At 40.8% G+C, this 22,557-nt stretch overlaps 3 protein-coding genes across 3 annotated transcripts; all 3 read left to right on the top strand.

Moving 5' to 3' along the window:
- The first annotated feature begins 284 nt into the window (after positions 1-284).
- LOC123513493 (60S ribosomal protein L11-like) lies at positions 285-5,607 on the top strand. Its single transcript, XM_045270689.1, has 4 exons — positions 285-1,662; positions 2,495-2,644; positions 3,380-3,527; positions 5,435-5,607. Exons 1-4 carry the CDS (start codon positions 1,555-1,557, stop codon positions 5,563-5,565), a joined length of 537 nt encoding a protein of 178 aa, XP_045126624.1. The 5' UTR covers positions 285-1,554; the 3' UTR covers positions 5,566-5,607.
- Positions 5,608-6,934: 1,327 nt separating this feature from the next.
- Positions 6,935-11,789, top strand: LOC123513492. Its single transcript, XM_045270688.1, has 5 exons — positions 6,935-7,146; positions 9,430-9,552; positions 10,459-10,549; positions 10,849-10,949; positions 11,303-11,789. Exons 1-5 carry the CDS (start codon positions 7,009-7,011, stop codon positions 11,408-11,410), a joined length of 561 nt encoding a protein of 186 aa, XP_045126623.1. The 5' UTR covers positions 6,935-7,008; the 3' UTR covers positions 11,411-11,789.
- Positions 11,790-14,306: 2,517 nt separating this feature from the next.
- LOC123513491 (zinc finger protein OZF-like) lies at positions 14,307-21,555 on the top strand. The gene is made up of 11 exons (XM_045270686.1): positions 14,307-14,350; positions 15,595-15,685; positions 15,986-16,093; positions 16,549-16,736; positions 17,008-17,168; positions 17,861-18,000; positions 18,660-18,855; positions 18,967-19,172; positions 19,357-19,605; positions 20,149-20,241; positions 20,625-21,555. The coding sequence occupies exons 3-11, from the start codon at positions 16,001-16,003 to the stop codon at positions 20,901-20,903; spliced, it is 1,605 nt and encodes a 534-aa protein (XP_045126621.1). The 5' UTR covers positions 14,307-14,350; positions 15,595-15,685; positions 15,986-16,000; the 3' UTR covers positions 20,904-21,555.
- The last annotated feature ends 1,002 nt before the right edge of the window (positions 21,556-22,557 follow it).

Here is a 22,557-nt window from a genome sequence, read left to right as displayed (position 1 = left end):
ATTGGTGGGTTAGGAATAGTATTATGTGGTTGAATAGATAAGATGATGTGGAGGCGGTGTACACGTGTTGGGCAGGCAGGCTGTGGTGGCGGTGGTGGTGTGGTTATTTACTGAACTAAGAGGTCCGCCGTGGTGTGCTGGCTTGTGTTTGTGTGTATTGTTAGTGACTCAGCGTAACGATGGTGGTGTCATGGTGAAGGCTGACATAGTGGCGTATGCTGCGGGAATAGAGGCGAGCGGCCGAGACCCGTTCTTCAAGAGTGCCAAATAAATTTGCTATTTATTCCAGTATGAGCTACTTGTGATACTTTTCCCAACGTGATTCATGTTTCATGGGTGTGTTTTGTTACTGCCGTTGAAAGATGGATTTCGTATTTAGTGGTGCAGCTTCAGTGGTAAATTTAGTCTTTCACCGTACTCTCTCTCTTCAGGGTGAAACTCTGGGTTGTTTTTTGCCTGTTTTGAATTATCTGCACTTCGCGTCCGTGGCAAATCAGTACTTTTTATATTCCCCCTCGCCCACCAAAAACACGGTCTGTGCTCTCAAAAAAGTATTGTAATGCGATGGAAAGAAAAAAAATACATGACTGAAATGTGTCATTTTAAAATGCTACTGTTATTACAAGGTACCACAAAAGTAACTATCCAACATTTTGTGGAGAGAACTTGCCACCACTGCTGCCTAAGCCATCCTGTTGGATACTTGATCCATTTAACCAAAACTTACCTAACCTAACCACTGATACTTCTTCCTCAGAACAAATTAACATTATCTAACCAAAGCAAACCAGCCAAACCTGAATAGCAATGCTAAGAAATCATATAAAGTCATTCTTATTTCTCTTTGTAAAACTTGGCAATGCAAAGGAAATAATTAAGGCAACATCTTGCCTGTTCAGAGATATGCCATAGGCTGATTCAAATCAAGTCACTTCTCTCCACAAGCCCCTCTGATTGACTAAATTTATTATGTATTTTCTTTATTGATCAGTGGCTGCGTACTCAAGCAAAAGAACAAATCACCATGATTGATTTCACGCATGCGGTAATATGACAATGTGGACGCTGTGCCTCAGTCCATTACATGTGCAGGTTTCGCAGTCTTCTAGCTCATTTCCAAAAATGCTAAATCTAAAAATTGTTGTGAACAATATAAACAATTTGCACTGGGTATGTGTGGCTTCAAATTACTCAGAATGAGAAGCTCTAAGCGATGAGAAGAAAAGCCATGTTGACTATTGTGAAGTATAAAATACCACAAAGTATATCACGTTGCCAAAGTAACTGTACCTGACCACAAGACAAAGTGTTATATTGTGGTCAAAGTACTGAGAATGAGAAGCTATGTATGATGAGAAGAGTAGTAAAACCCATGTAGAGACTGGTGCAAGAGTTAAGGATTACCTACATATGTTTTACAGCAAGTGTCATCCATATATAATATGGTTTGTTTAGCTGCACCACAAGGGGCCACTATTAGTAAGGTCCTTATTTGCTGGTCTCCACTAACCACCAATACTTCCCCAGCAGAAGGACGCCCACACACTCATCAAGATGCCGGTTGAGAAGCACAAGAACTCAATGCGTGAAGTGCGCATCGGCAAGCTTTGCCTCAACATCTGTGTCGGCGAGTCAGGCGACAAGCTGACCCGTGCTGCCAAGGTGTGGACTGGGAGGGGAAGGGAGGGGGGGTGACCTGACATCGCTTGCCAGTGCCCTGCAGGACGCCCGCTTCCCTTTAGACCAGCGAAGGTGTCCTGGCGTGAGGCTCTGGTTAGTAATGGTGTTTGGGTGGTGTGGGTATCTTGTTCACTAGTGTTATCTTGACTCACACATTCCTATCAATAACACTAAATTTAACATCTAATAATATTGCATTTATATCTTTGTTGTTACTGGAAATTTTAATTTTATATGTAAAGTTGCTTGTAAGACTTTCTCTAAATTTGCCTCCTGTACCTTACGGAAACATTTGTAATTACTGTGTGGAGAATGCAGGAATTTGTTACAAATTTGCTTTCTTACATTTATTTATTCTTATTTATTTATTTATTTTATTTTTTATTTTTTGCATGTTTTTATTAAGATAATCTATTTATTCATACTTGTAAGAATTCATTACTAGAGTGAATGTATACTTTAACTGCCCTAAGTATTCATTTCTCCCTCATAATGAAATGGCTCAGAATTAAGAACCTAATCAAGACCAATTGTTAGGCATTAAGTTGTAATACTGTCATGGTTGAATTTATAGTTAAACCACCCTTTTCTTGATAATCCTGACATTGTTAGGCAGTAAGTTATCAATTGTCATAGATTGATTATTAGTTTAACCTCACCAAGTACTCATAATTTTTCCATCAGGAATTCATTCAGGATTTAAAAAAAGAGATAAATTTTTAGGCAATAAGTTATCCTGCTGTCATGGTGAGCCTCAATATGGAGTGGGTTTGGCTTGTGTGTGTTGAGTTGTTGTGTAGCCTGACCCCAACAGGTGCTGGAGAGCCTGACAGGACAGAAGCCAGTGTTCTCCAAGGCCAGGTACACTGTGCGCTCCTTTGGCATCAGGAGGAATGAAAAGATCGCTGTCCACTGCACCGTGCGGGGACCCAAGGCTGAGGAGATCCTGGAGAAGGGGCTGAAGGTGGGTGGTCATGGTGGTGTTGTATTTACTCTTCCTTGCCTGTTGTGGTATTTTTGTAGTTGTCAAGGGTAGGAATTTGGTACTGGCAACACTGGCTTTCTTTATTTTAGGTTGCTTTTTAAGCATCTTACTTTTCTTTATTTATTATAAAATTTTTTTGTAATTTTATATTTTTTGATAGTTTTCATATTATTCACTGTTGCATTATTTGTCTAGAAATGGTACCCTCATTATCTCAATTATTCAGGGTGTTTCTCTACAATCATTACACACAGTTTCCTATTGTGTGCACTCTGTTGGTGTACACATACCATGGCTGTGTGAGAGTGACGGGAGAGTTAATTAGCAGTGTTCGGGCTGTCCCATCACTGCCAGTCCCTCTCCAACATGGCAGAAAGACTCACCCTGCACTGCCAGTTGCAGAGGGCAGGATGCAGCTGTTTGTCCTTAATCCTTATTTATTGTGGGAAGATTGGGAACAATTGTTTTTTATTGTATGCAGGATAAAAGTATTTAAATAGTAGTAGATCTTAGTTTGAAATAGATACACCTGTTGCCTGTGCTGGATATCTTCTGATAATATCTGATATCAGACCTGTGGACATTCAAGTTACCATTGAGCTTTAAAGTCAGATTTATTGACTTGGACTCTATTTAGGAACTTTTTTTCTTATGTAAGAGGGGAAAATGGCCTCAGCAATAAAAGACTGATGGGCCACCTCTGCCTCCCCGCAGGTGCGTGAGTATGAGTTGAGGCGCGACAACTTCTCTCAGAACGGCAACTTTGGCTTTGGTATCCAGGAGCACATTGATCTGGGCATCAAGTACGACCCAGCCATCGGTATCTTCGGTCTGGACTTCTTCATTGTCCTGCAGCGACCTGGTGAGGGGACTGGCTTGTCTGGCCCTTTAGTTTTTTTTGTCTTGTCAACTGAATCCACTATATTTTTAACAGATTTATATTCTTAAATCTCCGTCCTACTAGAGTGTGAAAGAAGTGTCAGTAGTATTAGCACAGTTAGGGTGCGTATTGGTTGTGTGCACGTGACGAGATGAATGAATGAATTGTCATTCTTACCATCAGTTCCTGATGCCCCTTTATGAATCCTGCAGTTCTATTTTAGGGACTCGACTCTTAATAGATCAAAGGGTATACAAAAAATATCTCCCTTTAAGGGGCACAGTGAATTAACCTAACTGGTCATAATTTGCTTATGGTAGGTTCAATTGGCTTGAAACTTTAGTGTGTTGTTTGTGGGTGTACATGTAGGTCATTTCTATAAATTTCATTAAGTTTGGGTGGTTTTATTGCTTTTGAGTTATTTTAAGAATGGTATCAAACAAAAGTGGATCATGAGTTATTTTAAGAATACCAGAGTTTATATAATAGGTATTATATAGAGTGAAAAAAAACACCAAGATATTTGCTCCTAAAGATTTTTCTCATTCTCATGTCGTCCTTGTTTTGCTATTTGTATTCATCTGATTGACATGAAATTTTCACACATGATTGTGTATAATACAATGGTGACTTCCTGGAGCATGATAGGATGATAATGCATCAAATCCCCTCAAGGGTTTGAAAGGAGCCATCAGCACTTGAGTTGTTATTAGTGTGTTAAAGTACTTTGAGATAATGATGCTGTGAAGTAGTTATTACTCATGTAGTCCAGCTTCATACCTCCCTCGAAAAATCTTTGTAGTTGTGTTGTGATGCTTGTTGTGAGTTAGGTGATATTGTGTAATAATAATAATAATAATAATGTATATCTGTCATGGTAAAGGTAGGCAGAAAAAAAGTATATGTAGATCATAACAGTGGTGTGTGTGGAGAAGTAAAGTGGCGCAGTGTGAGGCTAGGGAGGGAAGATAATGGAGTGACTTTTTCACAGCTGTGTTTAGAGAGAGAGAGAGAGAGAGAGAATGGTGAAGAAGAATGCAAAGCAAGGCCACACACAGTTGTGTTTGTTTCTTGTTGTCCTAGCCATCCCATCTCTTCTGATTCTTGAGAGCAGAGCTGTGTGTAATGTATGGAGAGAGATATGGAGATGGAGAGGAATGGAAGGGTGGTGGAGCAGAGGGTGGGAAGACAGCAGTGGCAAGCAGGGTGGCTGCACTAATTAACAGTTTTCACATATAATTGTGTATACATTGTTTACTTACTGGAGAATGACAAGGCATCTGGTTCCCCTTTCTATGAAAGTATTAGTCACTCAAAGGTGAGGGTATCAGAAGGCACCATCTTCCTCATTGTTACCAGATTATTATCAGTATTCTCCAACCTTATAGCTATCATCTTTCTTTTCTTTGCATTTTCTTGTCCCTTGGTGTCGAGTGTCTTGTTCTTTCACTGTGAAACCATTTCAGAGTAGATTGAAAACTTGCATTTAGTCTGAAGATGTGCAACAAAATGTTGCCACTCTCATACCCAAAGTTATGTTCTGTTACAGTGTTTATGACAAAGAACCTCACTCTCTTCAGGCCATAAAACTTGATCTAAAATTTGTTTGCCGAATGCAGAAATTTTTTTGGGTTTAGAGTGGCACCCTTCAGACATTGAGGAGATTTGGATTTCCAAGATCTTTGTAAACTGACTTGATAAGCTGTGGCTTCTCTTGCAGGATCTTTGCAAGAAAAAGATTTTTCCTTTTTGTGGTCTCTCACTCTTGGGAAGTTGTAGAGCATCTACCTAAAGGGAAAAGACTCCTGGTGTTTCCATGGAAGTGGTGATAGTGTTCCTGGTTGTTTGAAATAAGGATATATCTCTCTCACACCACCTCATCTTTCCAGGTTACCGAGTGGCTAAGAGGAGGCGCTGTCCTGGCAAGATTGGACCACAGCACTGCCTGATAAAGGAGGACGCCATCAAATGGTTCCAGACCAAGTATGAGGGTGTCATTCTCCCTGGAAAGAAAAAGTAGACCTGTTAACCAGATTCTAAATAAAGTAAGGTTGAGGAAAAATGTTTTTCATGAAGCCATTCCTTGGGATAATGGTAGTGGTCAGGTTGACTGATAATTGGAGGTGTTATTTGTAACCTGTGGGCTGTTTCTTCAAGATGCAAAATGGCATCTACTGGTACTACCTGTACTGTTCTACAAGAAGCAATCAGAGCTGTGAAGCCTTATCAGGTAATGGACAAGTGAGACGATTCCAAACATTCTGTAAGTAATACTAATCAAAGAAACTACTCAGTTTTGGCCTCTGCCCTCTCTGGCTACAAAGAGAAGTACATAACCCTTAGCTCATCAGTGCTCATTTTGCATTACTTACTGGGCAAAATTAATGGTACTGCTGTTGAGTTGCAAGGCTCTAAGCAAAACTATTCCTAAAATAAATGAAAATGGCCATTGTTGAGAAATGCAAATATAGATGATGCTGTTGATGTGCAATGTTCTAGAGCCAAGCATCATTATCCTAGAGAAACAGATGAAAAGTTACCACTGTTCATTGGTCTCAGTATTATTACCCACAAAACACAAGACAGTCCTATTATTGGGAGTTAAAAGATAATGCTGCTATCCCTGTGACCCTGTTTCAGCTAGCCATTATAAGCAGGGAAGGGTCACGTGACAACACTACACTAGGAGCTATTGTGAGTCATGCGGTGAATCCAAACATCCTTATCTCGGATCACTAATCTCTTCAGTACCAAAACGCATTTACTATAGGGCAATTTTATATAGCTTCAGAATCATATTATGGAATTATACTTTTGACCTCCACAGATCCTTCCTATTGCAAATAAAATAATCTAATAATATCTAATAATCAAGGTAAAATGTCAGTATGGAAGGGATTAATGGTGCGGGTGATAAGGTAGGGTGGCGTAAAAATGCATCTCATTACTGAAGGGATTGATGGTGCCGGTGTTAAGGCAGGCGTAAAAATGAGTCTCAGTACTGAATGAATTAATGGTACGGGTGACAAGGCAGGGTGGCGTAAAAATGCATCTCAGTACTGAAGGGATTAATGGTGCCGGTGTAAAGCAGGCAGGCGTAAAAATGCGTCTCAGTAGTGAAGGGGTTAATCGTGGCGGTGGTAGGCGTAAAAATGCGTCTGTTTTGAGGGGGTTAATGGTTGGGGTGATAATTAAGAAGGCAGACATAAAAAGGCGTCTCAGTATTTAAATGATTGATGATGCCGGTGATAAGGAAGGCTGGCGTCAAAATGCGTCTCAGTAATGAGTTATTAATGTTGGGTGTGATCAGGCAGGATAGTGTAACAATGCATCTCAGTACTGGAAGGTTATTAATGGTGGGTGTGATAAGGCAGGGTGGCGCAGTTCAAGCGTGGCGGGGCGGCGTGGTGGTGGTGACGTCACACACACGTGGCTCCTCCCACCGCCACTGCCACGCCACAACATGGGGACATTTCTCGCCGATTCCCCGCTGTGCCGCCTCTGTGCCACCGAGAGCGAGGGCGGCGGCTTAACTATCTTCGACGACAGCGAGGAGAAGGCGTCCCTAGCCATCCTGATCAACAAATATCTGCCCATAAAGGTGAGGCACATCGTCCCCGCCTGACTGCCTTGTTCACCACCTCCTGAGTCAAATCAGTCTCTGTGAACACAACACCTTCACTTCACCATTACTCCCATTAACCAATATTCCTGGCCTCTCAGAGACGACACACAGGGGGAATTGCTTTGCTGTGGTCAGGTTCAGAAGGGTTCATCGGGTCTATTTCTTTTAGGGGTTGATAACAAGGTTTAATGGCGGCGGTGGCGGTGGTGGTGGTGATGGTGGTTTCCCATAGTTGCCAAATACCACCAATGTGATTTTTTTCTTTCCATATTTTTTCTAATGGTTTTATTTTAGAGAGAAGCATTACAAAATGGCGGGGGATTGGGGTAGAAAATGACGTCCGGTGTATTGATCTGCTGGTTTCCCTGACCGTTATGTAATGGATGTAATAATGATAATATGTATTTGCTATATATAAGTACTTGTCAATTTGTTCTTTTTGTGTCTGTATCTACCTGCCTGCGTGTCTGTCTTCTATCTATGCCTGTCTGTCTGTCTTTTATCTATATGCGTCTGTCTATCGTACTATCTATCTATTCATCCAGTCACATTTATCTGCTTTTTTTTTCTAAGTCTGTCCATCTAATCCATCTATTTATGCATTTCTATCTATCTGTCTACCGCACTACTGTCTAACTTTCCCACCTCAGTCTGTCAAATTTTTTACCTGTCTAACTCTCCATCGAATTGTTTATGTAAACGTGTCAGTAATGATGTTATGGCTTATCCATCAAATAAAGTGTCATTAGTATGTTTATCTATCTGTTTACTGACAAATCTATCGGCCTAGCTGTCTAATTATCTACCTATATGTATGTTCATCTTTATATCTGTCTCTGTCTATATGCTTTTACGTCTGTCTGTCTGTCTATCTGTGATTCTGTCTGCCTGTCTGTTGTTGCTTTCCTTCTATATTTGTCTGTGTTTGTTTATATGTCTGTCTGCTTGCATGTCTATATGAGACTGTCTATCTATATGTCTGTCTGTTTGTCTGCCACCTTCAAATATATGTCTGTGTCTGCCACCTTCAAATCTTCCTTTACTCTCTTTCAGTGTATAGTCTAGTAACAAAATAAAATTCATAATAGGTGGAAAAAAAAAAAATAAATACTCAACATTAGAGGCATGTAATTAGAATGAGTTATTTTAGTATACCTATTTTACAATTCAATTTGGAGTAGGCCTATGATGGATATGGTTGGTAAGGTGTGGTGGTGGTGGTGGTGATGATGATGATGATGATAAGGAGGAGGAAAATTGGGTGGTGGTAGTGATAGTGATTATGAATGTATACAATACAAAACTACAACAACTTAAATTTACCAAATTATACTATTTATTGATTTGCATCTTTGTCAATGTATAGAAAAAAAAATAACAATTGGAATGATTTAAAAGTTATCTGCTACATACCTCTCTAAAGTACTGATGACGAGGTCGCTGTGACTGATACAGGATAACCTAGATGGGCCCTGGTGGCCCTTTGTTATCCTATTATTTATGTTATGTTATGTTATGTTAATATCAAAACTTTCCCTGTGTGTTTCTCTAGAAACTGTTATCAAAAATACTTTCAATATTGATTAATTTACCATATGTTCTTGTCATAGCTATGTTATTCTAAAGCTGTCATCACATTACCAACTATACTGACAAAACTTTGACAATTACCTCATTAACACTGCATTTCACTAGTAACACTGTCTTTCTGTACTATTCTTTAATACAGCAACCTGAAACACTGTCTGTATCATTCACATACAATGAAGTGGCCCTACAAATTAGAATAGAGAAGAAAATAAAACACATGAAGCCACTGACCACTACAATACCACCACCACCAACCTAACCTAACCCAACCCAACCAAACATAATGCAACCTAATCTAACCAAACCAAACCACCATTACAATACCACAACTTAAATAAATACAACCACTTAATAGGTTAGGTTAGGTTCACCCACCATTGCTATTACACCATCCACACAGACCACCACCACCACCACTTACCTACCCTCACCACCACAACCACCACTTGCCTACCCTCACCACTACCCCTTACCTATTGCAACACCCATAGAACAAGACCAGTGCACACCAACAATCACCTTCAACATCACTATTCCCTCACCACCACCACCACCACTACCACTAACCTACCCCTTACCTATTACAACACCCACATACCTACACTCACTCTCCCCATTTCCATCCCTCACCACCACCATCACTGCTAACCTGCCTTTACCCTCACATAGGTGGTGGATGATGGCCGGCTGCCTGTGTGTATCTGTGAGAGGTGCCATGTGGGTGTTGCGGCCACAGTGGACCTCATTGACCGCATGGTGGAGGGCCAGCAACGTCTTCGCTCCCTTCTGCAGGTGCGGGAAGTGGAGGAGCAGTAAGGTGGAGGAAGGAGAAGGAATGGCAGGGAATTATTTTGTCTATAGATAGAACTTAACTCCTTCAGTACTGGTATGCATTTTTACCACAAGTTTTAGGTGTGATTAGATGATTTTATTTACATTGAAAAAAGAGTCTACAGAGGTCAGAAGATCAATTGCCACAGTCTTAACTATTTTAATCCCCATGTAAGTTTCTGAAGCTGTATAAAATTGCCAAATAATAGGCAGAATGAATATGAAAACACATCCTGGTACTGAAGGGGTTAAGGATGAGAAGGAAGAGGTTAGGAAAGCAAAGTTAAGAAAATGAAGGAGCAGGTTTTTTTAAAGATTTAAGGAGAAAGAGAAGGATGAAAAAAATTATAGAGGAAAAATGAGGAACAATTTCATCTGTAGGGTCATAAAACTCAAGGAAAAGAAGGAAGAGATTGGGAAAGGAAATACTGTAGTTAAGAGAAGTAAGAAAAAGAAGGATGGAAAGAAAGGACGAAGGAAGGAGGAATGTTAGGGAATAATCTAGTCTGTAGAGTATAAAAGTTAAGGAAGAGAAGAAAATTAAGAGGAGAGGAAAAGGAAATAGATAGTTAAGAAGGATAAAATAATGATGAAGGAAGGAGGAGGAATGTCAAGGAATAATTTAGTCTGTAGGCAGTGTAGGGTGATGAAACTTAAGGAAGGGAAGGAAAAGGAAATAGTTAGTTAATAGAAATAAGAAGAGGGAGAACAGAGAGTTTGTTGAGATTGAAGAAGGATAAAAAAAGAATGAAGAGAAGGAATAAGCTAAGAGAAAGCAGTATTGAAATTAATTGTCATACATTAGTATATAAAATAATCTAATAACACAAATAATAATCTCTTTCTCTCTCCACCCCCTCCCAACAGCCACTGGACAAGGCTCCTGTTTCGTCACAGAATGTCCTCATCAACCTGCAGGGAGACTCGCCAGACATACCCATGGATGACCTGACTAAGGGTGAGAACTGACTATTGAAATGCTCATCTCCTAATACCCGCTTAACATTATCATTTAAATTCACGTGTAATGTTTGCTCAGGGACTGACATCTAAATGGGCATTTTTGTTTAGATGTAGTTGTTGCTAGATTTTTCCTCTCTTACATAAAAAAAAAAAAGAAATACACACAAAACTTCCTTATAAATTAGTAAAAAATCTTACTTGTGTGTGAAAGTGATGAAAATTGATGCTCTTACTACTATGACTACTACTGGTGGTGATGGTGGTGGTGGTGGTACAGTGTCTTATGTTCCTCAGGTGCCAGTGTGTCTAAGGTGTTCTGTGAGGTGCACCCAATGACCCAGGCCGTGGAGGGACAGCCTCTCAAGAGACGACGAGGACGGCCTCGGAGGGGGGAGGTGTGTGTGTGTGTGTGTGTGTGTGTGTGTGTGTGTGTGTGTGTGTGTGTGTGTGTGTGTGTGTGTGTGTGTGTGTGTGTGTGTAATATCATAGTATTCCCTCTCCTATATCCATTATCCAATTTCCTCTTAAAAGCATGGATAGTTTTAGCTTTCACATTTTCCTCACTAAACTCATTCTATTTGTTCACACTTCTATGAGGAAAACTATGCTTCTGTGTGTGTGTGTGTGTGTGTGTGTGTGTGTGTGTGTGTGTGTGTGTGTGTGTGTGTGTGTGAAATTAATCCGAATATATTCCCAAAAATGTACAAACTGCTCTCCAAACACTTACTTCCAATGTGTCTCCTGCCAGGGTCCAGCCAAGCCAATTGTGAAGAAGGAGAATGAGGAGGAGCAGCTGGAGGAGGACAAGAAGGGCCCACGCAGGTCAGGAAGGAAGGCCAGTCTGCCCTCCAGGTGAGCCTTCCTGTTCGGACAAAGAAGTGTGGATCAGGACAGTGATGGAAGAATGGTGGTGCAGAGAATATGGGGTTTGATGAAAAGTGATGATATTAACCTCCTCAGTACTATTCAGCAATTTTATAAAGCTTCAGAAACTTGTGTGAGGATTAAAATAGTGAAGACTGTGTGCATTCAACTCCTGACCTCCATAGATCCTTCATAATGTAAATAAAATTGTCTTATACCCAAACTGATGGTAAAAATGCACCCCAGTACTGAAGGGGGATTATAATATAGAATGATAGTAAAGAATGAGGATTTGACATGATTGAAGGGATAAAATAAGAGATTATGGGAGGTGAATACTCGTAGAAATGAAGATGATGATAGAAGAGAGATTTGATATGATTGAAGAGAAAAGTTATTGGTGAATTTTAGGCACCACAACAACTTGCTAACATAATATTGCTCTTAACCCTTTCACTACAACAACAATTTACTGCATCAAATCTTTATAAACATCTACAAGAAAATAAGGGATTAAAAAAAAAAAAAAATAGCTTACAATGTCCACTTCTAAACACTGAAGGTGGCTGGAAAACGAGTAAAGGTGTCTCAGTGATAAGAAAAAAAACACCAATTAGAAGTCCAGGATTTTAAAGTAGGGGATTAGAAAAAAATATAAATAAAGACTGCAATTTCCACTTCTAAACAACATTGAAGGTGACTGAAAAATAAATAAAGATGTGTCTCAGCAATAAGGAAAAAGTATCATTTAGAAGTCAAGTAAAAGAGGGATTAGAAAAAAAGACTTTACACTTTCTACCTTTGAATATTGAAAGTGGCTGAAAAATAAGTAAAGATGCCTCACTGATAAGGAAAAAGTACCAATTAGAAGTCAAGGATTTTAAAGTAGGGGGATTAGAAAAAAAGACAACAATTTCTGCCTCTAAACATTGAAGGTGGCTGGAAAACAAAGTAGAGATGCCTCAGTGATAAGGAAAAGTACCAATTAGAAGCCAAGTAAGTAGAGATTAGAAAAATAAGTATGATCTCTATCTCTAAACATTGATGGTGGATGGAAAACAACTAAAGATTCCTCAGTGATAAGGAAAAAGTATCAATTAGAAATCAAGTGAGTAGCAGGATTAGAAAAAGGAAAAAAACTACAATTTTTACCTCTCAACATTGAAGGTGGCTCAGAAACAAGTAAAGATGCCTCAATAATAAGGAAAAGTACCAATTTGGAGTTAGGGAGGATTAGAAAAAAAATATACCTTACACTTTCCACCAGGTTAAGTATCAGCAGGGTGTATATAGACTCTCCTCTCCTTCAGGTATCGGGACTCCATCGCCGGCCGTGACTTTGAGAAGCTAATGAATGACTCGGGCGTGAAGGAGGAGATGCTTGATGAGGCAGATGACACCACCGACACCGACTACCGCCATCAGGGGGTTGTTGCAGCGCCCCCCGGAGTGCTGGCGGTGGAGGCAGCAACAGTGATGATGGGAGAGAGGGAGAGTGTTTCCGTCGCTAGTAATCCCGTTGCTGATGAAGGGGCGAGCATCATCATTGCTGACGCCTCTGGGCCACCCTCGGATCTCCCCGTCTCTGTCAATATTGAAGTGAATTTTCAGGAAGGTAATGGGGAGGTGTTGCTTAATTTTCTTGTTTGTGTTGTTTTTGAGTTTTGTTTACTTTTGTCTTTTGTCTTGTTTGAGTGGTTTGGGGAAGTTCTTTGTCTTTTTTTGTCTTCTAAGCTTTGCCTTTTTGCAATGGTTGCAATGGATTCTTAATGTTTTCTACCATTCATTCTATTTGTTCATTCTTCACATTTTCTTCTCCAGATGGAAACATTACTCTGCGAGGGATGGAGGAGCTGGAGGAGAGCAAGGAAAAGCCTTCTTCCTCCATCAGCTCAGTTCAGGTCAGTGTGTGTATTTGGAAAAGGCGTTAAATGCCCACACACAAGTAGTTGATCTAATGTAATTGACACATAATTGGGCCATTTAATATTATTCATTATCTTATGTATTCAACATGTTTTTAGTAAATGAAGTATCTCTTTATCTATCTATCTATCTGTGCTGTGTCACTAGTCATCAGTTTGTTTTATAGTTATGAGTATTCTAGGGAGCACTATTATTTGTTATTTCTACTAGTGAGGGTTCTGCAATATACTAGACCTTTCAGAGAGCATAGATTGAAAGCAAAAATTCCTAGCATCTTTTTTTTTCACAATTTTCCTCCCCGCCGCACAGATCACAACAGTCGGGGAGGCAGTGAGTGTGCCGCCCAAGACGTCCTTCAGCAAACCAACTCTGTTCCGCAAGAAGCGTGGCGCCAAGAAGAAGGCAAAGTGGCTGTGTGACCTGTGTGGCAAAGGCTTCCTGCACAAAGGCCGATACCTCCTACACAAGTGAGTCTTTCCTCATCAGTTTGCTTGCATGAACTAAAGAACTGCTCTCTCTCTCTCTCTCTCTCTCTCTCTCTCTCTCTCTCTCTCTCTCTCTCTCTCTCTCTCTCTCTCTCTCTCTCTCTCTCTCGTTAAAATGTGGTTCCTCCTCTTCCTCGTCAGCTAAAAAGTGGCTCTTATTTTTCTTCTTATAAACCAAAATTAACAGCTCTTATTTTATATTTTAATTCCAAAGATGTGTTGCCCTCTGCATATGTACATGAGGTTGTGGTTTGTCATCCTTCTTACACGTTAAAAATTTTTGTTTGAATATTGTGAATTAGGAAGAAAATTTATGGGCCTTGGAAAAAATACAGTTGGCATTGCTGTTTTCTACTAAAATAACCAATTTCTCATCATCATTCTCTCTCTCTCTCTCTCTCTCTCTCACCACAGCCGCCTCCACAAGCAGGTTATCCTCCAGTGCGACACCTGCAAAGACCGCTTCTCCACCCGCGAGGACATCAACATCCACCAACACAACACACAGCACACAGGACTTGGTATGTTGCTCCTCGCACACCACACACCACACACACCTTTTTTATCGCAGTGACCAAAGATACACTACTCTAAACACACTAAACACAGTTATACATCTTATTCTCATTGCAATTTTAGGGATACACTGTTCCAGACACACCACACACACACACCTGTACACTCTGTCCTATTACAATGGCTAAGGATACACTGCTCCTCGCACACACCACCCTGTTCCTGTTTGAATGGCTAGATACAGACTGTTCAAACACATGACACACACCTATGCACTCTGTTCTTAGATTCACTATTCTAGACATTAGATTCACTATTCTAGACACATTACACATCTATGCATCCTCTAGTTACAATGGCCAAAGACACACTGTTCCAGACACATCACACACACATCTAAGTACTCTGTTCTTGTTACAATGGTCAGAGATTCACCGCTTTAGATGCACCACGCACATCTATACACCCTCTACTTAATTGGCCAGAGAAACACTGTTCCACTATTCTTGTTACATTGATCAAAGATTCACTGCTCTAGTCACACCACACACATCTATGCACCCTCTAGTTACAATCGCAAAAGGTAAACTGTTCCAGACACATCACACATATTTATGCATGCTATTCTTAACATAACATAACATAAATAATAGGATAACAAAGGGCCACCAGGGCCCATCTAGGTTATCCTGTATCAGTCGCACAGCGACCTCGTCATCAGTACTTAAAGATACACTTACAAGTACACATACACTTACAAATACACAGTGACCAGGGATATGAAATGTAGCTTAGATTATATGATTTCATATGGTTAATTTTGAGTTAAGGTAGCTAATGTGTCATCTCTTTACAAACAGATAATATGGATTGACTATATTACAATGTGTTCATCAAATAATCACCAGAATTTTACTCCAGTGCATTCATCCCTTTCATTGCAATAAGGAACAATACATAGCACTAAGAAAAAAGAAAAAAAAAAAAAAAAAAAAAAAATAAATAAACATTTTACAAACACGTACAAGGAAAAAGAGGTAAAAAACAGAATGGATTTTGTAATTTCTAGGCTTGGAGGTGACAACAGAACAAAAAAGAAATGTCTTGGAGTAAGTTAATGAGAGAGAAAAGATGTGGCAAAGAGTAACAGTCTAATCCACTCTAATCCATCCTGCCCAGTCAAGTGCCTCTTAACAGTCACTGGAGTATTAGCAAGTGGCAACCTTCTAATCCATGTCTTCCCTCACAGGCATCATGAAGTGGAGAAGGAAGACAGCAAAGTGGAGTTCAAGTGTCCGCACTGTCCCACACGAACTTTTGTGACGCAGGACGGCTATAATGTGAGTGTTAGAGAGAGAGAGAGAGAGAGAGAGAGAGAGAGAGAGAGAGAGAGAGAGAGAGAGAGAGAGAGAGAGAGAGAGAGAGAGAGAGAGAGAGAGAGAGAATGATAAAGTAATGAGTGGGAGAGTTTAATTACATTTGATAGTAAAAGAGAAGAATATGAAATAAAAGCAAAATTATAGAGAGAGAGAGAGAGAGAGAGAGAGAGAGAGAGAGAGAGAGAGAGAGAGAGAGAGAGAGAGAGAGAGAGAGAGAGAGCCTAACCACCTAATCTAACCAATGATACCTGCCCCTCCCAGAACCACGTGTCCAGCATGCACGAGGGAGTGAAGCCGTACGCCTGTGCCACCTGTGGAAAGCGCTTTGCCTACCAACACAGCCTGCGCAACCACTACGCCCTGCATGAGGTGGGTGTGCATGTGTCTGTATATAACTAGTGGTCTTCATACTACTACTATAACTACGAATTTCTATCACCACTACTACTGCTTTTTTTTTCTTTTTTTAGTGGGAAATCTGGCCAAGGGCAACAAAAATAACTAAACAAAAAGGCCTACTTAGATGCCAGTTCCCTTGCAGGTCCAAGAGTTAGCCAAAGAAAGGGATAATTGTCTTGAAACCTCCCTCTTAAATGAGTTCAGATCATAGGTAGATGAAATTCAGAAGCAGGCAGGGAGTTCTAGAGTTTACCAGAGAAAGGTATGAATGATTGGGAGTACTGGTTAACTCTTGCATTAGAGCTGGGCAGAATAGGGGCAAGAGGAAGAGGAAAGTCTTGTGCAGTAAGGCCACAGGAGGAAAGGAGGTATGCAGTTAATAAGATCAGACCATTATCATCGACACATCACTTCCACCTCCACAGCCACCCAAGGAGGAGCGTGAGTACCCGTGTCCAACATGCGGCAAAGTGTTCACCCATCCCAGCTCCCTCATCTACCACCGGGACTCCTCACACAACAACGGGCGTGTGTTCGTGTGCCACCTGTGCAACTCGACCTTCAAGCACAAGCAGTTACTCCAGAGGCATTATAGTGTTCACTCTGAGGAGAGGTGAGTGAGAGGGGCTGTCAAGGAATGTCGAAAGTAACTAGCAAATGAAAGTAAATTATTGTGTATGGAAGAGGAATGTGTGAATTAGTAAGTGTTTTAGGTTGTTAGATTATTTAGGTTAGGTTAGGTGTGGTTCTTGCAAGTTACAAGAATATAAAAGTGAATTATCATGTGTTTGAAGAGAAATCTAATTAATAAACATTTTCAGAAGTTTTGGATGGAAAAATAATTACCTCACACATTGAATAACTCTCTCTCTCTCTCTCCACAGGCCCTACGTGTGTGAGGTCTGCAACACAGCCTTCAAGACACGGGGCAATTTGTACAACCACATGAACACTCACACGGGTCTCAAGAAGTTCACCTGCGAGATCTGTGGCAAACAGTTCAACCACCTCACCTCTCTCACCCTCCACGTCCGCTCCCACACCGGTCAGTCTTGGGGATGGTGGTGGTGGTGGTGATTGATAGTGACTTAGGTTAGGTTGTGGTTATGTGTGATTATAATGATGATGACAATGGTGGTGGTGGTGGTGGTAACTGATAATGATAAGGTTAGGTCAGGTTGTTGTGATGATGATGATGGTGGTGATTGATAATGACTTGTTAGGTTACATGATGTGTATACTATAGTGTTAGTTGGTGGTGATGACTCATAAGAAGTCTTGTTAGATTAGGTTAAGTTAAATTGTGGTGATGTATTTAAAATGGTGGTGGTGGTGGTGGTGACTGATAATGATCGACAGCTATTCATATCCTTTACTTGTTTGCATGTAATGGCATCGAAGGTATTGAAGGATTCTCTTATCTGTTTATCTGTCTGTCTGTTGCATTCTCACTCCTACTTATTCACTCCTCCTTTGCTTCCTATTTCTTTTATCCACTCCCTTTACTTCCAATTCTGCTGTTCCTGTCTCTTATCCATATCATATCTCATTGTGCTCACTTCACCTCTTCACTCTGCTTTTCTAGCTCGTTCCCCTGTCTTTCCTCTCACCAATACCTCATCATCCTTCTCCTCCTGCTCCTGCTCTTGTTCCTCTTCCTTCTCTTTCTTCTTTTCCTTCTTCTCCTCCTCCTCCTCCTCCTCTTCTGTTAACCTTAACAATCTGCCCCTCCCTCAGGTGAGAAGCCATTTAGCTGCAACTACTGTGGGAAGAGATTCACCCAAAATGGTAACCTTCAAGAACACATCCGCATCCACACAGGAGAGAAGCCCTACTGCTGTGAGACGTGCGGCAAGAAGTTCACCACCTCCTCCCAGGTAAGGCAAAGTGACCAGTGATTCTCTGCCTATATTACTTTTTATTCACCTTTATCCCTTCTATCTTCCTTATAGTACTATGGTCTTTGATAACGAGAATATTCAATTTGCGTTTTATTAAATCCACCATATGACCAGTGATTATCCTCCTATCTTACTTTTTATTTACCTTTCTCCCTCCTGTTTTCCTTATGGTGCTTTGGTCTTTGATAGATTTTTTTTTTTTTTTTTTTTTTTTTTTCTCTCCCAGGTAAGGCAATGCAACTAGTGATTCTCCACTATCCTGTTTTTTTTCTTTACCTTTCTCTTTTCTCCTGTCCTCCTTGTGGTGCTATGGTTTTTGATACTTAGAACATTCAATTTGCATTTCTTAACTCCACTGCCTCCTCTGGGTTAAAGCAACGTGATCAGTGATTTTCCACCTATCCTGCGTTTTCTTTACTCCTTTCTCTTATCTTTCCCATGTTGCTACAGACTTTGATATCTAGAACTTTTAATGTGTGGACTACTTTTCTTATCATTCTCCATTTTGCAGACTTTTCTTTGCCTATTTTCCATTTTCCTTATGGTGCTATGGTGTTTAATAACTAGAACACTCAATTTGTGTTTTTTTGCCATTCCCTCACTCAAACTCCCAGCCTCACTCTCCTCTCCCCTAGTTTAAGCTGCACATGAGGAGGCACACTGGTGAGAAGCCATTCAGCTGTACCATCTGCAACAAGTCCTTCCTGAATCGAGAGGCGTGGCGTGCTCACCTCAGGAAGCACAACGGAGAGAAGCCGTACGTGTGTAATGTGTGCACCAAGAGCTTCAGCGAACTATACACACTCAAGAAGCACGTCCGTATGCACACTGGTGAGTCTGTCTGTGTGTCTGTTTGTTCCCATTATGGTCCAAACACTTCTTTTTCTCTTTTTTTTCCTGTCACTTTCACCTCTGACTCAGCCACCTCCTTTTCATCCCCAGGAGAGAAACCGTACATGTGTAATATTTGCGGCAAGGCTTTCAGCGATGCCTCAAACCTCCACAAGCACCGCCGAGGCCACAGAGAGGACGAAGCTTGGCTCCTGCAACCCACAGGCACCTTCGAGACAACTCAAGGCGACCAACGCATCATCTACATCCTCTCGGACAAAGACGACAGTGATGCACTCCGAGCCCTACAAGCTGTGGTGCGTGGCTCATGCTAACTGTTGCTTCTATGCTTCTTTCTGGTTCACTTTTGTTAGTAGCCATTTTGTGATGATATTGTTGGTTCAGGATAGTGTTTGTTTTATCCTGTTTCTGGGTTTTGGATTTGTTTACACTGCTCTCTGTCTCAATACCATCATTCTAACCAAGTCTCTGCACCACCAGGAGGCTGAGATCACCGAGGACTCGCAGCACCAGACACACCACCTTGACAACCTCCCGGAAGGCGCCACACAGATGCTGCAGCTCAACACTGAAGGATTCACTCTCGGCCCCTACAATCAACCCTCTGCTGTCACCTCCGCCACAGCTTCCGTCTCAGTCTCCTCCTCCTCCACGTCCTCCTCCGCCCCCTCCTCCTCGACTGTCATGCTGCAGGAAGGCTCCACTAATTCCTCCGATAGACAGATGCAGGTTGGTCTTGTCTTTTCACAGATGGTTTATGTTTTTCTTCCCACTTATAAAACTTTTCTTTGTCTGAGTCTTCTTGCAGTATCATTTGTTTCTCAGACATTTTTTACTTTTCTTTTGTATCCTTCACCTTTCTCTCCATTTTCTTCTCGGACATTACAATCTTCTATAATTTCTTTAACCTATTCATTCTCCTTATTTTTCTCAGCCATCTGCAATTTTTCTTTCTTCTAACCTTCCATTATCCTTCAATTGCCTTCATTTATTTAACCTTCTCCTATTTGTTGCCCTCCTTTTCCTTCGCATCTACTATTTTCCCTTCATCTTTAATCTATCCTCCATTTCCTCAAACATCTACAATTTTTCCTTCTTCCAACCTCCTATTCACTGCCCTCCATTTCCTTCTCATCTACAATTTTTCCTTTATCTCCAACTTCCATTTTCTCAATCATACACAGTTTTTCCTTCATACTATCCTATTCACTGCCCTCCACTTTCTTCCCAATAATTTTCCCTCTTCTCCTTAACCTTCTCTCATTGTTCCAGATCTTCGCTAATGAGGAGGGGCAGTCGGTCATTCCTGTCATCAACTCATCAGGGGAGACGATAGGGGAGGTGCAGGGACACTTCCTTTCTGGGGTGAGTGTTGAATCTGGCAAGGAATTGTGGCATTTGTAACCTGAGAGTGTGATGAAGAAAGTGATTTGTTGCCTATTAGTCTTTGTTTTCTTGTCTCCAACTTTGAAATAAGAAAGACAAGGCAAGAATGATGTAACAGAATAACTCCTAACTATTATGTCACTTTTTCCTAATGATATAACTAACAGATTGAACTAACCCATCTCTTTTTCCTAATGATATAGCAAGTCTAGAATAGTGAAATAGAGGGTATTGTCTCCTCTTTTTCTTGAATAATCTAGTGTTGTGAGAAAACCTGAGAATCTGCTACTATTTGAAATTCACTTGTACAGCACTCACTAGCACCCTCACTTAACCTCCACACTCTCCATTTTTCCTCACAGCATCCAGACAACAGCACACTTGGCTCCATCGCATCAGGGGGAAACACACTTGAGATAACACTGAAGGATGGGCAGCCACTCAGCCTTGTCATACCAGAGGGCGAGGACCCCACACTCTATGTACAGAGGGCGCTGGAGTCTGCCGTCATGACCCAGCAGCAGTCACAGCACCAGGGCAGCACACGCACACCTCAGACTGGCTCAAGGTCATCTGTGGCAAGTGTGTCTGGAGCTTTAGCAATGTCAAATGTGCCCTCTGGATCTCAGCACTCGACGTAATTGTGTGTGTGTGTGTGTGTGTGTATAACCGAGTGAATTTCTCGTCCAAAAACCAAGTTGAAAATATATAGACCAATGTTCTCCTTTATATTCCAAGATTACTTATGGCTACAAAAGTGGGAGACATTCTTAAGTCATCCAAAAATGTATAATGGAAAATAAGAACGTTAAATGAAGCGACCAATGATAGACCAATGATAAACTGTTTCTCTGTGATAACTCCACAAGAAAGCAAAGTAACTGGTATGCAATAAATGGAAGATTTGTGTGACTGTTTCTTCTTTCTTTTTTTGTGGAAAACATTCTGTACAACATGGCATCAGTTTTTTTGGGTAGCTGTACACTCTTCCTCCTAACACAAAACCTGTACTAGTGTCTCCAGGAATCTCAAAAGCAGTGCTATCTAGAGGAAGTTGCTGGATGACAATGAACCAAAATGAATATTATAAAAGTTCCTCCTCTTTTGTAATGCAGAGTTAGAAAAATGTAGGTGATTTAGGTAATTTCAAGCCAGTCAGATTATGGTTACAAAGAAAGGGATAGAGCTATTTATAAGGAATATAACCAAATGTATTTAAATAGTTATTAGTTCCTATTGGTTTCATATTGTTAAGTTCAGATGGAGTAAATCTTATATAAAAGTAAAATCTCATATCTGTATCTTTTCTCCTATCAGTCCAATTCCTTTTTCAGATGTCCAAAAGGAGAAGTGCCTCTGGGAAGTTGGGGAGATTTTTCCTTGGAATGACTACAATTTCCACGTCAGAGATTTGTCTCTGTGTGCTGAGCACATAAGAGATGATGTCTGACATGAAGGCATACATTCCTCACTTTCTTAATCTGAAGTCCAAATCTCTCATACCTTTGGTTTAACACAGCCTGTTTTCATGCAATACCTTACAGAGAGGTGGCCCACACAAGGTACTTGAGTCTTCCATCACCTTTAGTTGACGTATAACTCTAACGATACGGGTATGAAGCCTGTGCATCAAGTAAAGAGCCAAATTTGGGCAAATCTAAAATATACCACTTTTGGCAATATATATATATAAAAAAATAAGGTTTTTTTTTCTAAAGAATACTAATTCGCTATATTTGTGGTTGTATCCGCTACATTTAACAAAAACCAAATGAGATATTAACCAAACCTAACGGGGGAGGGCTGAGTCCCCTTAAGACCCCCCTCCCCCTCGATATTAACCAAACCCAAATCTAACCTAAGTCTAATATATACATGTATACAAAATAGTGAAGCATTGGCAACGCTGCTCATAGTCTGAGCAGTGGGCGTCCATACTCCACTATAAATAAAAATGCCTGCGCCACTAATAGGCGGAAGCTGAACAGCGCTTCCCATATATTATATACTCACCAAGTATTGCCTACAGGCGCTATAGGCCATGCAAAAAAATGAATAAATGAATGAATAAATAAATAAATAAAAGCAGCTTAGCAAATGGTGGAAATTATCGTGGTTCATCCTCTCCCAGGAGAAACAAATGCAATAGTATAAGTAACTCCTGGCATGGCGGGCTCTCATTGGACGCCCTTTACTCGAACGTCCGTGATTGGTTTTGCCGTGATACGTCATTGAGTAACTACCGGCATGGCGGGTTCTCATTGGACGTCCGGGACACGTGATCTATTGACACCA

The sequence above is a fragment of the Portunus trituberculatus genome, chromosome 36, assembly GCF_017591435.1.
Source record: "Portunus trituberculatus isolate SZX2019 chromosome 36, ASM1759143v1, whole genome shotgun sequence".
Classification (NCBI taxonomy): Eukaryota; Metazoa; Arthropoda; class Malacostraca; order Decapoda; family Portunidae; genus Portunus; species Portunus trituberculatus.
Note: the sequence above shows the minus strand (reverse complement) of the source record. Positions and strands in the feature narration are given on the sequence as shown.

Bases quoted from the DNA above. Each gene is read 5' to 3' on its own strand.
- LOC123513491 (XM_045270686.1), top strand. From the start codon at position 16,001: ATGCACGAGGGAGTGAAGCCGTACGCCTGTGCCACCTGTGGAAAGCGC. The intron at 18,001-18,659 runs GTAAGGCAAAGT...CCTCTCCCCTAG, and splicing joins AGTTCACCACCTCCTCCCAG to TTTAAGCTGCACATGAGGAG. The intron at 19,606-20,148 runs GTTGGTCTTGTC...TCATTGTTCCAG, and splicing joins CCTCCGATAGACAGATGCAG to ATCTTCGCTAATGAGGAGGG.
- LOC123513492 (XM_045270688.1), top strand. From the start codon at position 7,009: ATGGGGACATTTCTCGCCGATTCCCCGCTGTGCCGCCTCTGTGCCACC. The intron at 9,553-10,458 runs GTGCGGGAAGTG...CCCTCCCAACAG, and splicing joins GTCTTCGCTCCCTTCTGCAG to CCACTGGACAAGGCTCCTGT. The intron at 10,950-11,302 runs GTGTGTGTGTGT...GTCTCCTGCCAG, and splicing joins GACGGCCTCGGAGGGGGGAG to GGTCCAGCCAAGCCAATTGT.
- LOC123513493 (XM_045270689.1), top strand. From the start codon at position 1,555: ATGCCGGTTGAGAAGCACAAGAACTCAATGCGTGAAGTGCGCATCGGC. The intron at 1,663-2,494 runs GTGTGGACTGGG...TGACCCCAACAG, and splicing joins AGCTGACCCGTGCTGCCAAG to GTGCTGGAGAGCCTGACAGG. The intron at 3,528-5,434 runs GTGAGGGGACTG...TCATCTTTCCAG, and splicing joins CATTGTCCTGCAGCGACCTG to GTTACCGAGTGGCTAAGAGG.